At 47.4% G+C, this 15,758-nt stretch overlaps 1 protein-coding gene across 2 annotated transcripts in view; it reads left to right on the top strand.

Annotated features, from left to right (window-relative positions):
* The window catches only part of DSTYK (dual serine/threonine and tyrosine protein kinase), a 49,576-nt gene that overhangs the window by 16,354 nt on the left and 17,464 nt on the right, over positions 1-15,758 (top strand). For both annotated transcript variants that reach the window (XR_009347269.1, XM_059145049.1), the window contains exons 2-3: positions 1,837-2,225; positions 14,437-15,106. Coding sequence is in view for 1 of the 2 variants with exons in the window: in XM_059145049.1 (XP_059001032.1) it covers positions 1,837-2,225; positions 14,437-15,106 (1,059 nt within the window). In the remaining variant the exon portion in view is untranslated. The remainder of the gene's footprint in view (positions 1-1,836; positions 2,226-14,436; positions 15,107-15,758) is intronic.

Here is a 15,758-nt window from a genome sequence, read left to right as displayed (position 1 = left end):
GTTAGGTGTCTAGGGTACAGAGAAATCTGATGGTCCTTCCTGCTTTTGACATTATAAACAGATGACCAGATTAGACTGTGATAAGTGTTGTTGAGTTGTGAACCAGATATGAAAGGACTAAGGACTAGCCTGTTGCTACTTGCTCAGTCGACATACACACAATTGGCATTGTCCCTTCGCTTTTGTTTATTTTAAAGATTTTATTTTGAAGTAACCTCAGCTTACAACTCCAAGATCAGAATTGCCTGGTCTACCAACTGAGCCAGCCAGGCACCCCTCTCTACTTGGTTTTAGATTGTGGATCAAAGATTGGACCCGTGGTCTGGTGTGTTACACTTGGGTTTGGTAAATGCCTTGCACACAGTTAGGCACTCTTACGACTCCTTGGTTTTTCAGAGGAGCCCATCTCTTTCCCAGGAGACTCGATTTCCTTGTCTCGGTGTCCGACCTGCACATGCAGGCCCGGTGTTGGACTCACACACATGAAAGGAAGGGCTTTAATGAAAAGCATGGAGAGGAATTTGGGCAAAAGCAAAACCTTCTTGAAAACTTTTGGTGGTGCCATTTGTGGCAGGGAAGGGGGTTTGAGGACTTGTTATAGAATAGATCCAGGCTGAAGCAGAAGAGCCCCTTAAATCAGACTCCCTCCCGTGAACGAAGTAAACAGCTTACGAGTGGCTTAACAGCTCACAGTGACGATATTGAAGGGGAGTACTTTTCAGTTGGTGCCACACAGCCTTTCAGTAAAGATGTATTTGGCCCAGAGATCAGCCTTCTTCCAGCCTAAGAATCGCTGTGGCTGTGCCTTTCTGGCAAACTCAGGGGTTGCCTGAGTCACAGACGGGAGCAGGTCGGGAATGATTGCATTCTGAATCCGAGAGGTGCAGGTCAGTGAATTACCCAAAGAGAGGTTTCTCCTCCTTTAAGAAGCTTTTTGTTCTCTCTTGAACGCCGCCTGCTGTGTTTGTGGAAGCTCGCCATTTACATGAGTGTGGTTGTCCTGAGTGGATGTATGTGAGACAGATCACATTCCTCCTAGATGTACCCGGATTGTCTCCTGACAGGGAGCTCTTCCCTTTGTCTTACTGCATGCCTTGTCCTCCGTAAACGGAAGCAGTGGCCGTTGGTCAGGAGTTACTGATCTTCCCCGAGCACCCGAAGTTAGAGGCGAACAGACGCGGCAGCCGGGATGCTGTCAGCAGCCAGCAGAGAGACGAACTGGGGAAGATTCTAGAACTAAGCAGACTTGAAGGACAATTTATTTTGATGTACACATGTGTAAAGATCAGCTCTTTCTCACACACAAAGATGAGCTCACACATTTAGTTATGAAAGGTGTCATAAATGAGGAAAGTAACAGCTAACACGGCACGTGGTAGAGACATTTACAAGGGCCTTCTGTGTGCAGGTATTAGGTTTTTGTCACGAAGGTCTTTACTTTGACATGTTCAGGTAGAGCGTCCCCTTAGATTCACATCCTAGTTCGTTAGTCTTCTCTGGCTTTGCCAGTTAAAGGATCTCAAGACCGAGGCTGAGTCCTGGTGTACTCCTTGGGCCGGCCCTGCACTGCATGAAAAAGGAGTGGGGAGGGATCAGGTCCCTGCTGCCTTTCTAGGTATAGACACCTGCTCTGGGGACAAGCCAGGGAAGGGATTCCTGTTCGATATTTGAGGAACCTTTTCCAACAGAGATGTTTTCCTGGTCTCTTGTCCAGCCAGGAGCTTCCGAGAAATTGCTTTGGTAGGACTCTGCCATCCTGGCTGGGTCTCTGTCTGCCCGTCCTCACTGTCTCTCTGTACTGCTTTCTCCTTCCCCGCCCTCCCCTTCCCCGAGCAGGCCAGCTGAGCTGCATCGCCTTCCCACCTAAGGAAGAGAAGTACCTCCAGCAGGTTGTGGACTGCCTTCCCTGCATCTTGATCCTCGGCCAGGACTGCAATGTCAAGTGCCAGCTGCTGAACCTGCTGTTGGGGGTGCACGTGCTTCCCACCACCAGGCCGGCCAGGGAGGAGAGCTGTAGGCTCCGGCGTCTCCGCTTCACCTATGGGACTCAGACGCGGGTCGGCCTGGCGCTCCCCGGCCAGTACGAGCTGGTGCACACGCTGGTTGCTCACCAGGGCAACTGGGAGACCATCCCTGAGGAGGACCTGGAGGTCCAAGAGGACGGGGAGGACGCCGCCCCTGTTTTAGCTGAACTGGAGGTCACGATGCACCACGCGCTGTTACAGGTACTGGTCTCAACAGCTGCACACGGACATACCCGCTTTTTCTGTACTTGAGCTTTCTCACAGAGTGGTTTGGCAATGCTCTGGGCCCTGAGCATTAGCTGATAGAGCATATCACCCAGGAAGGTGACAGACAGGGCCCTGGCAGCAAGTCTACACCGCAGGCAGGACCCTGAGCAGTTTGCTTATCTCCCTGTCCCCTGTGCTCCTTGCATCTCCACTGGGCTTTTGCAGAGTAATTATGATCAGGGCCTGAAGTCTTGCTAGAATTGCCTCCAGCCGTCCCTTTCTAAAAGGAATGATAAGATGATGGATTGATTATTAATGCTCTTATTCGAGTTGAGGCGGAGTAAAGACTTAGTGAGTTTTTCCTTAGACCTAGCCATTATTATTATGGGGGACAGATCCTGTCTCCTACTTTTTAAGGAACTAGAGAACCTAAGGACAGGTCAGGCTCAGTGTGAGGAGATACGGAGATCCTGTCATCTTAAAGTATATCTTCTTGGCTTCCCTCTTGAAATCTACTCCCACATCCAAGAGATCATATCAACTATCTGGTATTCAGATCTCCACTGAGGAAGGATTCAGCTCTTGTGCTAGGCCTCCTGTCCTGCTCTATAGCTGAGACCAGGTAATGTGATGTCACCGAGTGGGGATCAGCAAAGAATGTGACTGTATCAGGGGGCAGGAGTGGGTAAGAGGAAAAGAATGCACACCTGCTCAGAACAGAGAGTCCCGTCACCTTGATCAGCTGTGCCAGGAAGTAAGGGCTGGCTTAGCATCACTAGGAAGTTTTGTTTCTTCTTATAACGTCTGTACCTACTCTGTTCTAAAAGGCCTGATCCTCCCAGTCAGGGAATGAGTCCTTTGGTTGTGGCTATGGCCTTTGACACTTCAGAACTAGAAGCTGTCATCTCATTTCCTTCCAGAGACCAGATTTCTTTTATCTTGATAAATGCTAGAGGGGCTATGTACATCAGCCAGCATTTTCTCTGAGTGGAGTTTCAGCAGTGGCTTCCCTGTGTTTTCAGACTGAGGGCTCACACTCCTTAGGTCCAGGATGCCGAGCCCGTTCTTGCGCAACACGAGCTGCAACTCTGACAGTAATCCTTGTTCATTAACTGAGGCTGCTCGGTTGACCTGTGAACTTCACAGTTTGTCAGTACTTGAGTCACACATAATCTCTCTCTGTGATATACTGGCCTGATCTGGTTCATTCAGGTTCTAGTGCTTCGTGGGCTTTCAGACTTTTCTAGAATTTCATTCACTGGGGTCACCTTGCTGGCTCAGTTGATAGAGCATGCTACTCTTGATCTTGGGGTTGTGACTTTGAGCCCCGCACTGGGTATAGAGATTACTTCAGAAATAACATTTTGGGGGCGCCTGGATGGCTCAGTGGGTTAAAGCCTCTGCCTTCAGCCCAGGTCATGATCCCAGGGTCCTGGGATCGAGCCCTGCATGGGGCTCTCTGCTCAGCAGGGAGCCTGCTTCCTTCTTTCTCTCTGCCTGCCTCTCTGCCTGCTTGTGATCTTTGTCAAATAAATAAATAAATAAAATCTTAAAAAAAAATACTTTGTATCAGGACCTAATACATATATACATATATATATTTTAAAAAATATATTTGTTTATTTGAGAGAGAGAGAGAAAGAACATGAGCAGGGGGAGGGACAGAGGGAGAAACAGGCTCCCCGCTGAGCAGAGAGCCAGATGGGGGACTCCATCGCAGGACCCTGGGATCATGACCTCAGCTGAAGGCAGATGCCCAAGCGACCGCGCCACCCAGGTACCGCTATACACATAGAAATAACATTCATGAAACAATACTTTTACTTTTTGTAAAACACACTATTATCTTCTCTTTTCTATTTGATTTCACTTTTTAAAACTGATGGTAGCAACCCGCAAAATTGCTACTGTGAGCTGCTGCATTCTGACCTGCAACTTAAAAAACACGGTTAAATGGGGCACCTGGGTGGCTCAGCCATTAAGCATCTGCCTTCGGCTTGGGTCGTGATCCCGGGGTCCTGGGATGGAGCCCCACATCGGACTCTGCTCAACGGAAGGCTGCTTCTCCATCTCCCACTCCCCCTGCTTGTGTTCCCTGTCTCATGGTGCCTCTCTCTGTCAAAAAAATAAATGAAATCCTTAAAAACAAAACAAAACAAAAAACCACTATTAAGTAGGTCTGATGGCTATCGGTCAGGGGGCAGTTCTTCCTGTTCTTGCCTTTTAAAAGCAATCTTGGACTGTGAACAGAGCCATGGCCAGGAGAGGCACGTGACTGGATTGATTTCTCTGGGTCCCTTCATTTTATTGACTTTAATTTTTAATGCTCATTTACTTTAGTTCCATGAATTGAGGCAGTTCAAGGGAGTGCCAGGCAGGAGAGTGAGAGCCGTCCCCTGGGCACACATCTGAGTGGGGAGAGCCCCCCCACTCCGCCCGGCTGCTCCTGACATGTGCTAAGCACGCCACTGAGGGAACAGTTGAGGCGGCTTCTTGGTTGGGAAGTCAAGGTACCAAATCATTTTTCCCTCTGCACAGCTAAAGTATGTGTTTTCTTTCTTTCTTTTTTTTTTTTTTAAGTTTTTTATTTATTTATTTGACAGATCACAGGTAGGAGAGAGGCAAGCAAAGAGAGGAAGGGAAGTGGCTCCCGGCTGAGCAGAGAGCCCGATGTGGGGCTCAATCCCAGGACCCCGGGATCATGACCTGAGCTCAAGGCAGAGGCTTAACCCACTGAGCCACCCAGGTGCCCCTGTTTTCTTTCTTGAGGAATATTCTCTTATCTTGAGGAATTCTCTGGCCTCTTGAATTCTGTTTCATGTGGTTGGTGAGGCTTCCTTAGCCAGTGTTCCTCCGGATCTGCTTTATTCCTCAATGGTTTTGATGTAGAAATAGCGGCTGACCCCAGTGGTTCTAAGTTGGGAACCCCTTGATGCTGTGCCTTAGAGAGGCCTTCGGAGCCTTTGTGGCGCCCGGGCCCCCTCGGCCTGCACAGTCAGGCTCCTGTCTTCTTGCATCCGTGGGCCTCAGCGGGTGGAGCTCGGGGGGGAGGGGTGTGCTTCCCAGCTACTGTGAAGATTTGTGTCCCAGTGAGAAAGATCTTTTTGTTTACTCCCCTTGTATTTAAGATCAAGGAGTTAGCTCTGACTGAACAGCCCTTCCATTTGGTTTGCAAAGGGGGTGGTGAGGAAAGGAAAACTTGGCTCAAGGTAACCAAGACTAAATTAGGGGAAATGAGATGTTCATTTTCAGCTGTCAGATTATCAAAGCAGAGTTTCCCCCTGCCTTCTTATACAATGGTCATTCTTCTAATATGGCGCTTTGAAGGCCTCATAAATTAGCCAGTTTCAGTGTGTTCCAGAACAGACTGACCCACAGGGACCCACAGGGCTTGGTACTCCCAGCTTTTGAGCTCCAGGTCCCCTGAGAGTCTCAGCTCATAATTCATTAGCAGAGGAACACCGTCAAGCCGTTCATTTCCATAGCCTCCTTTAGTGTTAAAAACAGTCATTTTCCCACTGGCAACACGTTGCAGCGTTCACGGTGCTCCCCAGTCAGTCTCCGCACACGCAGGTGGCTTCCCTTCTCCACCGTCACCCCTGCTGGCCGGCATACTGCCATCTCTTCTTACGAGTCTGCTGGAACACAGTGCCCGCTTTGGGGTTGCCTCAGTCTGATATGAGTGTGTGTGTGCGTGTCTGTGTGGTGTGTGTGTGTGTGTGTGTGTGTGTGTGGTTTCCTGGACCACCTATAAGAAAATGGGTAGCAAGGAGCCGGGATGATTAAACTCTCGCAGTCCGAGGTGGGGACTCTGCAGCATGGCCAGTGTCTCACTCATGCTGGGGCCGACAGAGCTGTCAGTTCTTCTGCTGGCCTGTTTATCTCCATCCTCTGCACAGATGTCTGTGTCGTCTGGGGGCCAGATTGCCACACGAAGACAACATCATTGGCTCAGGATGGTGTGTGTGTGATGGGGTAACTTTCGGGGAACTGAGGTAGACTGTAGTGTTTCCAGGAACGGTCTGATGACTTGCAAATAAACTTTATTTTTAACTCTAACCAGTTGGAGTAGTAAAGCTTTCTCTTTATAACCCTCAGTTTCCGTCAGTAGCTAGCAATGGAAATAATCTATTTTCACTGTCGTACAGACCTTGCTATTTGTCGTTTCTCAGCAGTTAACACTGTTACAACCCAAGATCGTGAAAGTATTTTACTTGACATGACAATAGTTTATGTAAAATTTTAACCCCCAAATTTACTAACCATTCTTTGTTGCTGGAAAACTAGCTTCTCTCAATTTTTGTCTAGTTTTTGGCATTTATGATGGTGCCGGATAAAACTAAATCTACTCTGTGTGTTCACCTTTAGTTAGATACCTTATCTTATCTTGAATGTCTCTGGATTGAAAGAAAACAGTTGATTGGTAACAAAACGGAAAGAAGGCTGGATGAAGGTCCTCAGGGCAAGGAGATAACTTTTCAGGGAAGATGATTTATGGAATTGGGTCAAAAATGGCCATTCCAAGGAAAAAGACCCAAAGTTGGGTAACATATATAAGATGGAGAATAGCATTCTGGAGATATAAAGAAGCCCTGATTTTATGGGGCAAAGAGAAAGGGGAACTAAATAAAGTGTTACATTAAAAAAGGGTATTGGAGGGCACCTGGGTGGCTCAGTGGGTTAAAGCCTCTGCCTTCGGCTCAGGTCATGATCTCAAGGTCCTGGGATTGAGCCCTGCATCGGACTCTCTGCTCAGCAAGGAGCCTCTTTCCCCCTCTCTCTGTCTACCTCTGCCTACTTGTGATCTCTCTCTCTCTGTGTCAAATAAATCTTTAAAAAAAAATGGGGGGGGGTATTGGAAGTTCAGACAAATGCAAAAATATAAATTCCTTCTAGGCAGTGAGCCTGTCCCCTTCATACTGAACATCCCTCCTGCCTCTCCCCTATCACACACTAACAGCTGTGGGCAGCCTAGGCGTCCTGCATACCTGCATGCATTGCTCTTGGCCAAGAAACCCATAGTACCTGGTGCAGGTTAATTTACCTATTGAGGGTGTGGGTGGTTGAGAGGCAAGTTGTTTTTTGTTTTTTAAATCTCTGTGCTCACTAAAATAAATGTAAAAAGAACATCTTGAATCTGAGGCTGTTTTCTCATTTCACCACCAGTGATTCATTTGTGGCCTTCCAAGGTTATCTCTTGGGGAGAAAATCCGGCAGAGATTATAGCCTTAATCCTCCTCTTTTGTCTTTTTTTCTTTTTTCCAGGATCCTATCTCCCTCTTTTTTTTTTAAAGATTTTATTTATTTATTTGAGATAGAGCAAGAGGGAAAGAGCAGGAGCCAGTGGGGGAGAGGCAGGAGAGGGACGGGGAGGCTCTCCAACCGAGCAGGGAGCCTGACCCAGGGCCCGATCTCTAGGATCCCGGGATCATGACCTGAGCTGAAGGCAGATGCTCAACCGTCTGAGCCACCCAGGCGCCAATCATTTACCTTTTTTTTACACCCCGAGGCTTCCATTTTCACTGTGTCAAAGATCTCGGTTTGTTTCACCTTGTGTTGAGGATGGTGGTGGGGGCAGGGAATTCAGAGACTCGGGTTGGAAGTACTATCACTAGGCAGAAACTCGGTTCGTGGGGCTATTGAAAATGTTCTCTTTTTGACTCCTTTCATGGTGTCTCAACCAATCCCTGTGACTGGTTTCATGGCAGAGCCTTTCCTTCCTAGGATATACTTTTTAACCTGGAATACTATTATTGTCAGGATCCCGGAAGTCATCTTGTCCATCCTCCATTCGTCTTTTAGAACTTGCCGGACATCAGCCCAGGTGGCTCCTGACGCCCTGTGGGACCTTCAGTGACTGAGTGTGCTCTTTGTAGTCAGGCCAACCTGGATTGACATGCTGGCTTTGTCAGTTCACAGATCGGGTGACGGGGCAGGTTCCCTCTTGTGCAAGATAGGGTAGCAATCTGTGTCTTCAGTGAGATGGCGTATGAGGACTTAGCACAGTGTCTGGCACAGAGTAAGCCAGTTTCCTCCTCCCTTTGAATGTACTAATCAGCATCCTTGAGAAGAGAATTTCCCCCTCTCTCAGTCACCCGTCCCATGCCTGACAACCATGGTGGAACGCCTTCCTTTTGTCAAGCCGAAGTCCTTCTGGTTCCAAGAATCACCATGATTCTGCTCCAGTTAGAGACAAAGTTCTTCCCCATTCATTATTGAGAGCCTTTGTAACAGCAGAAGAGAAAGATGCTATTAAAAGCGAAATAGGGCGCCTGGGTGGCTCAGTGGGTTAAGCCTCTGCCTTCGGCTCAGGTCATGATCTCAGGGTCCTGGGATCGAGTCCCACATCGGGCTCTCTGCTCAGCGGGGAGCCTGCTTCCCTTCCTCTCTCTCTGCCTGCCTCTCCGTCTACTTGTGATTTCTCTCTGTCAAATAAATAAATAAAATCTTAAAAAAAAAAATTAAAAAAAAAAAGCGAAATAGGGGCGCCTGGGTGGCTCAGTGGGTTAAAGCCTCTGCTTTCGGCTCAGGTCATGGTCCCAGGGTCCTGGGATCGAGCCCCGCATCGGGCTCTCTGCTCAGCAGGGAGCCTGCTTCCCTTCCTCTCTCTGCCTGCCTCTCTGCCTACTTATGATCTGTCAAATAAATAAATAAAATCTTAAAAAAAAAAAAAAGCGAAATAACACAAGTTCAAGTTATAAAAAGTTTCCCTTCTGCCTTCTCTCTTCTGCCTCCTCCCACTTTGTCTCTCTGCTCTGTGGAATCTAGTAAATGACAAGAGAACGAAGCTCCAGATTCCTGCATTTGCCTGTATCCCTGGGTACTGGGTGTTGGAATAGCTACAAGGAAGGTTGCATGGAGGCCACGAAGTGTGTACGCAGCCAAGTGTTTTGTACAATGTAACAAGAGCAGAGAGGTATTTTCCTTAAGATGTAACTAGCATTTAAGAGTGATCCTTCTGGAAACCAGGTAAAAATGAAGAATGCTTCACCTGTATAAGAACAGATAGGGAAAACCTCTGGAAGGCCCCATGAGAATGGCAGGAGAATGGCCAGTAAAGGTAGGTAGACTGTGGGCACAGGGATTGAGGTTGAGACTGCGTCAGCGGCTGAGCACGGGCAGAACTATCTTACATAGTTAATGTGCTTCTTTTCTCCGTGATGGGAACCTGAGGCTTCAGAACTGTGGAGAAAGCAAAGACCTTTGTGACCTGCCTGAGAGCGTGACTGTCTTCTGCTTGAACCATCAGTGAATGCGCTCATTCTCGGCCAGAACAGAGTTTCAGGATGTGCCACGAGCCGTGAGAGCCAGTGTCATTAGGAAGTGGTCAGGCTTCTTCAGGGACTGGGCCATTTCTTCCTGGCATTTCAGACAATGTCCTTGTACATCAGAGACTAAACCTAAGAGGTCAGTGTTTGCAGAGTAACAGTCTCCTTTCTGTTCATTCTCTTAATCTTGCCAAGAAAAATTGATGGTTAACACATCAATTTCTGTGGATTCTGTAGACTTGTGCAGAATGCATTCTACAGGAGAACTCCCTTTAGGAATTCCCTGTGACTTCCAGTGGGAATTTGGGGGGGCACTCTCATTCTTCCCTGAGATTCTTCTTCCCTGATTGAGTTAGGAACATAATGCTTACTCACTGCTTTCTTCTGGGAGTAGAAGCAAACAGCAATCACAGCTAAATGGGTGCAATTAGGGTTGAAAGATGGGAAATGTTATATATGATTACTGAAATGGTTTGGAGCAGGTAGTGAAGGCATCACTTATTTATCCGTTTATTCCACATGGATCTGTTGGACGCTCACGAATGCCAAGCCCCGTTATAGGTACTAGGAAGGCAGGCGGCCTTCCACGAAACCGTGCGAGGGCAAACTTCCCTCTCCGGGGGCCAGAATAGGGCCCACAACGGCCCTGGCTCCTCCTCTCTATATTACTGATGACTTTTTTCACTCCCTGTCTCCAGGAGACAGTGCTGGCTTCCCTTTTTGTTTATAACTGTCAGGGATGAGTCATCCCTTCACGGTAAGTGTCACAGAATCACACAGCGCCTTCCAGCCTGGTTTGGGCCACTGCCAGGAGGTCAGGCAGCAGCTCCTCCTGCCCGTGTCTGCACTCGCGGTCACTAGCGAGGTGAGACCAACTGCACACGCTGACTCACTGGGGAAGGAGGAGAGAGAGCGTCGCACTTGTCTTTTGCCTGTTTTCGTTTAGTACAAGATATATTTAGGAGTGGACAACTTCTTTCTGTTTGTCAGTGTATCGGGTAGTACCTTCCATTAGAAAGCCCTGAATCCTTTAAAAAATGAAATTGCCCCTGTGAGCAAATAAAATCTGCAGTCCCCTAGGAAGGGTATTGGTTCTGCAAGTAGACCCCACAGCTTTTGGTTTTCTTTTCTTTTCTTTTCTTTTTTTTTTTTGTTTAAAGATTTTATTTATTTATTTGACAGAGATCACAAGTAGGCAGAGAGGCAGGCAGAGAGAGAGAGGGAAGCAGGCTCCCTGCTGAGCAGAAAACCTGATGTGAGGCTCGATCCCAGGACCGAGATCATGACCTGAGCCGAAGGCAGAGGCTTAACCCACCGAGCCATCAAGGTGCCCAGCTTTTGGTTTTCTTGCACACACAGAATGGTTCTTGGAGGAAAACCTATGAATTTATCTTAGAATTTTAAGAAAATCCATCATAAAGTAGCAAGCAAACAAAATTATTCCTGAAAACTTTCTAAGGAACTCTTACTTTGGTTTTGCTCATTTAGGCTTGCTTCTCATGATATTATAATAAGTTTGATCAGGCTTTATCTTTCAAAATGTATACATATATTGAAGAGAGGTTTGCAGCTTTAAAATAAAAATTTTTAAAAATATTTTATTTATTTATTTGAGAGAGAGGACGCTAGAGAGGGAACACAAGCAGGGGGAGTGGGAGAGGGAGAAGCAGGCTTCCGGCCGAGCAGGGAGCCTGATGGGGGGCTCGATCCCAGGACCCTGGCATCATGACCTGAGCTGAAGGCAGATGCTTCAGTACTGAGCCACCCAGGTGCCCTAAAATAAAAATTATAAAAAACATTTTCACTTGTCATTCTCTCTCTTATTGTAGCTTTTCATTTCTTGGGATTCTCTCCTAGCCTTTATCAAATTATTATGTGTATTATAATGTTGGCATTTAGGCAATTGTGTGTTCTACTCTAAGCTGTAAAAGTTCTTACCCACTTTTTGAATATGCCTCATGAAGTGATTCATACTCTAGCAGTGTGACTCAGGGTAGTGAAAGGGGGTTTGTTTTGAACAGTGGGATGAGTGTCAGACTAGTCTACCAACCAGAAAACATTTCATGCAGTTCGAGGCATAGATGAAACAGCAGTTTCTTCTTGGCCTAGGCTTGGATGGAAAGTAGCTGGATTTATAGTGTTTGCTCAAATTGGAAATGGTGAGATACTAAAAGCACTTTTAGCTTTGGAGAGTTCACAGTGGCCTGCCAAATAACGGTTATGTGATCTACCTGAGAATTAGACTGACTAAGTCTTTACTGGGGAGGATGAGATCTTGTAAAGCTTTTCGGGGGATAGGAGATCTCTCTCTCTCTTTCTCTCTCTGTCTCTTTTTCACACACACACACACACAACACAGGACTAGGAACAATGGGCTGGCATTTCCCAGTCCTTTCTTACTTATCTAGGCAAGGAGATCAAAAAGGAAAAGGACCCAGGTTTTTATTTAAAAATTTTTTCATCAAAAATACCTGCCACTCAGTAAGGTAAGGAATGAAAACAGAATTGGAGTCCAGACGGACACAAACAAGTGCATATTGTTTACATTTCAAATCAAGTATCTTTGCAACATCTGATAAATGCTAGGGACACACACTTGAACAGGTTTGTGTTGAATTCTTTTGTAAGTCTGTAGAATGTGCTAGAATTCTGTGAGGAATGATTTTGAATTTGTGAGTCCCTGAAGCCATCGCACTTGGTGTGCCTGCAGTGGTGGTACAGGTGTGAGTCTCCAGTTCAACCTTTGGTCTGGAATGCCAGACAGAGTAGATGGTGTCTTCTTTTTCTTTTTTCTTTTTATTTGACAGAGACCTAGCGAGTGAGAGAGGGAACACAAGCAGGGGGCGTGGGAGAGGGAGAAGCAGGCTTCTTGCTGAGCAGGGAGCCCGATGCGGAATTCAATCCCAGGACCCTGGGATCATGACCTGAGCTGAAGGCAGATGCTTCAGGACTGAGCCACCCAGGCACCCCAATTTCAAAGATATAGAAGAGCAGCATGTGCAGTGGAAGGAAACATATGCTCTTTAAGTGCCTCAAGATCCTCAGGAAAGAAGTAGAACACAAAGCAAAAACTACTTGCTGTAACAGGACCTGTAGTGGTTTGTTTCTTTTTTCTTTTTTTTTTTTTTTATATTTTATTTATTTATTTGACAGAGAGAGAGAGATCACAAGTAGGCAGAGAGGCAGGCGGCGGGGGGCGGGTGGGGGAAGCAGGCTCCCCACTGAGCAGAGAGCCCCATGCGGGGCCTGATCCCAGGACCCTGAGATCTTGACCCAAGCCCAAGGCAGAGGCTTACCCCGCCGAGCCACCCAGGCGCCCCTAGTGGTTTGTTTCTAAACCAAAGATCATGGGGTGCCTGGGTGGCTCTGTCACTGGGTGATTGTCTTGGGCTCAGGTCATGATCTGAGTCATGGGATCGAGCCCTGCATTGGGCTCCCTGCTCTGTGGGAAGCCTGCTTCTCCCTCTCCCACTCCCCCTGCTTGTGTACCCTCTCTGTCAAATAATAAATAAAATTGTTAAAATAAAATAAACCAGAGATCATTCTTGAAACTCACTTTAGGATCTTTGGTGTATCATTTGTGATTGGTGGGTTCAATCATACATAACTGACAAAAAAATGGGCTTGCTTAGACTAGATAGAAGCTAATTTTTCCCCCCTCACATGGAAGAGGCCTGAAGCGAGGCTGGCGTAGTAGCTCTGCCATCATCACGGACCCAGGCCCCCTACTTCTTTTTGCTTCATCATTCTCAGTGCTGACTTCTACCCTTAGGTTTGCCTTAGGACTGTAGGATGACCTTCTTATTCCAGGCAAAAAGGATGAGGCCAAAAAGTGTACTTCCTGGCAGAATCAAACCCCTTCTAAAGAACTTTCCTGAAATGCCCACACACTTACCAGGCAGCCTTGTCTGTAAAGGCCATTGCCTTCCCAATAATGCAGGGACCAAGTACTGGATACGCAAACCTTGGTCTCTGTCATACCAGGTGACCATGAGAATAAAGATATTACCAAGGCTTATGGGGCTAAGACTTTGGGATACCTGCAAGCTTCAGAATAGGACAATAATATAATAATGTTTGGCAAACCTGGCTTTTAGTTTGCTGCTTGGTTGATTCAAAAATATTGAGGGCTATGTGTTAGGCACTGGAATTACCAGTAGTTAACAAGGTAGACATGTTCCCTGCCCTCAGAGGGTTGACAGGCTATTGGGAAAACAGGTTTTATTTATTTTTTATTTGTTTTTAAAGATTTATTTGTTTGTCAGAGAGAGCACATGCACACAAGCAAAGGGGAGAGGTGGGGGGGCAGACTCCCCACTGAGCATGGAGCCCAATGTGGGAATCGATCCTAGGACCCTGGGATCATGACCTGAGCCAAAAGCAGAAGGTCAACGGACTGACTCACCCAGGTGGGTTTTAAGTGGGACTGTGTACTAGGGAAGACTCACTAAGAACATGACAAGAGTACAGGGAGATCGGAAGGCTGCTTTGTAGTTAGCCTGGGAGTTAGCTGCCTTAGAAAGGTGGGCTGGGAATATGAACAAAGAGGACAGTGGGAGGAATGTTCCAGGCAGCCTCAATCCCAATCTGATCATGTCCACGTCAGTTCTTTCTCCTTCTATTATTTGTTTTACTCCTTCATCAGAGGGCACCAAGGATTTCCAAACAACAAAGGAAGCTAGAACTAACATCTGAAATGACTAAAGAGACTGCCATCCTTTCTATAGGCTGTTGTCTCTCTCTAGATGAGTGCCTGCCTCTTAGGCTACGCCAGGGAGTGTTGGGAACTCAGGAAGGAGGTGGGCAAGTGACTGGAGCGTACTGAAGCCCCATTGCCCCATCATAGATATGGATTTTGGTCTGAGTGTGGGACTTCGGGGAGGCGAGGATTGGTTCTGACCCCGAGGTGCTGATATGACCCCCCCTTCCCCTTCCAGGACGTGGACATCGTGGTCGCACCATGCCAAGGCCTCCGGCCCGCAGTAGATGTTCTGGGTGACTTGGTGAACGATTTCTTGCCTGTGATAACCTATGCACTCCACAAGGATGAACTGTCTGAGAGGGACGAGCAAGAGCTTCAGGAAATCCGGAAGTATTTCTCCTTTCCCGTATTCTTTTTCAAAGTGCCGAAGCTGGGCTCGGAAATCATTGCCTCGCCTACCAGAAGACTAGAGAATGAAAGGTCAGCCCTCCATCACCAGCTTGTGGACCTGGGCTATCTGAGCAGCAGTCACTGGAACTGTGGGACCTCCGGCCAAGACACTAAAGCTCAGAGCATGTTGGTGGAGCAAAGTGAGAAACTGAGGCACTTGAGCACGTTTTCTCACCAGGTGCTACAGACCCGCCTGGTGGACACGGCCAAGGCCCTGAACCGGGTGCACTGCCACTGCCTCGACATCTTTATCAACCAGGCCTTTGACATGCAGCGGGACCTGCAGATCACTCCCAAACGTCTAGAATACACTCGGAAAAAGGAAAATGAGTTGTACGAGTCGTTGATGAATATTGCCAACCGGAAGCAGGAGGAAATGAAGGACATGATTGTTGAGACGCTTAACGCCATGAAGGAGGAACTTCTGGAGGATGCTGCCAACATGGAATTTAAAGGTAGGTCCTAGCTGGAGAGCTTGGCGTGGGCTGCTGGGACCACAGGATTCCTTAACCGTTTTCTAGCTGGAAATTGAGTCCCATGAATTCCGAGGGCCAAAGGAAACTCAGGAGAACCTCATCTACCCAACTGTCATTAGTAGGAGCCCTCCTTAAATCACTTAGCCAGAGAGGCCGCTCTCCCGGGAGTGGTAGTCCGACTTCTGGTAAGTTCTTCCTAATAGCGCTCTTTAATCTCTAGTTTCTATCTGTATCCTCTTGACCTGTTGGAGCTGGAAAAGAGCTGCCAGAAGAACAGTCTCTAAGTCATGCCTTCACCTTGGCTTTGACCTTGGGCATGGCCTGTGCTTCCTTACTGGTTCTTTTTGATGTGTGTTGCGGTCTCATTTTCTTTCCAGGCTGTTCTGAAACCCAGCTCAGGAGTGTTTCCCAATGTGTTTTCAGCTTTTCTGGAAATCCCTTCTTCATGAATGGCTAATAACAAAATTGACCCAACATGGTTCATCAGGCCTTTTGGGGCTGAGGTTTTTGGTGCGGCTGACTTTGTGTACTGACTGCTCCGTAACCCGCCTTGCAGGCACATTAGCCCTCCCACCTGTGAATTATGGTGCTGTGATGTGCAGGTTACCCTGGAGGTGCTCAATCACGGCGG

The sequence above is a fragment of the Mustela lutreola genome, chromosome 14 (assembly GCF_030435805.1).
Source record: "Mustela lutreola isolate mMusLut2 chromosome 14, mMusLut2.pri, whole genome shotgun sequence".
Lineage (NCBI taxonomy): Eukaryota > Metazoa > Chordata > Mammalia > Carnivora > Mustelidae > Mustela > Mustela lutreola.
Note: the sequence above shows the minus strand (reverse complement) of the source record. Positions and strands in the feature narration are given on the sequence as shown.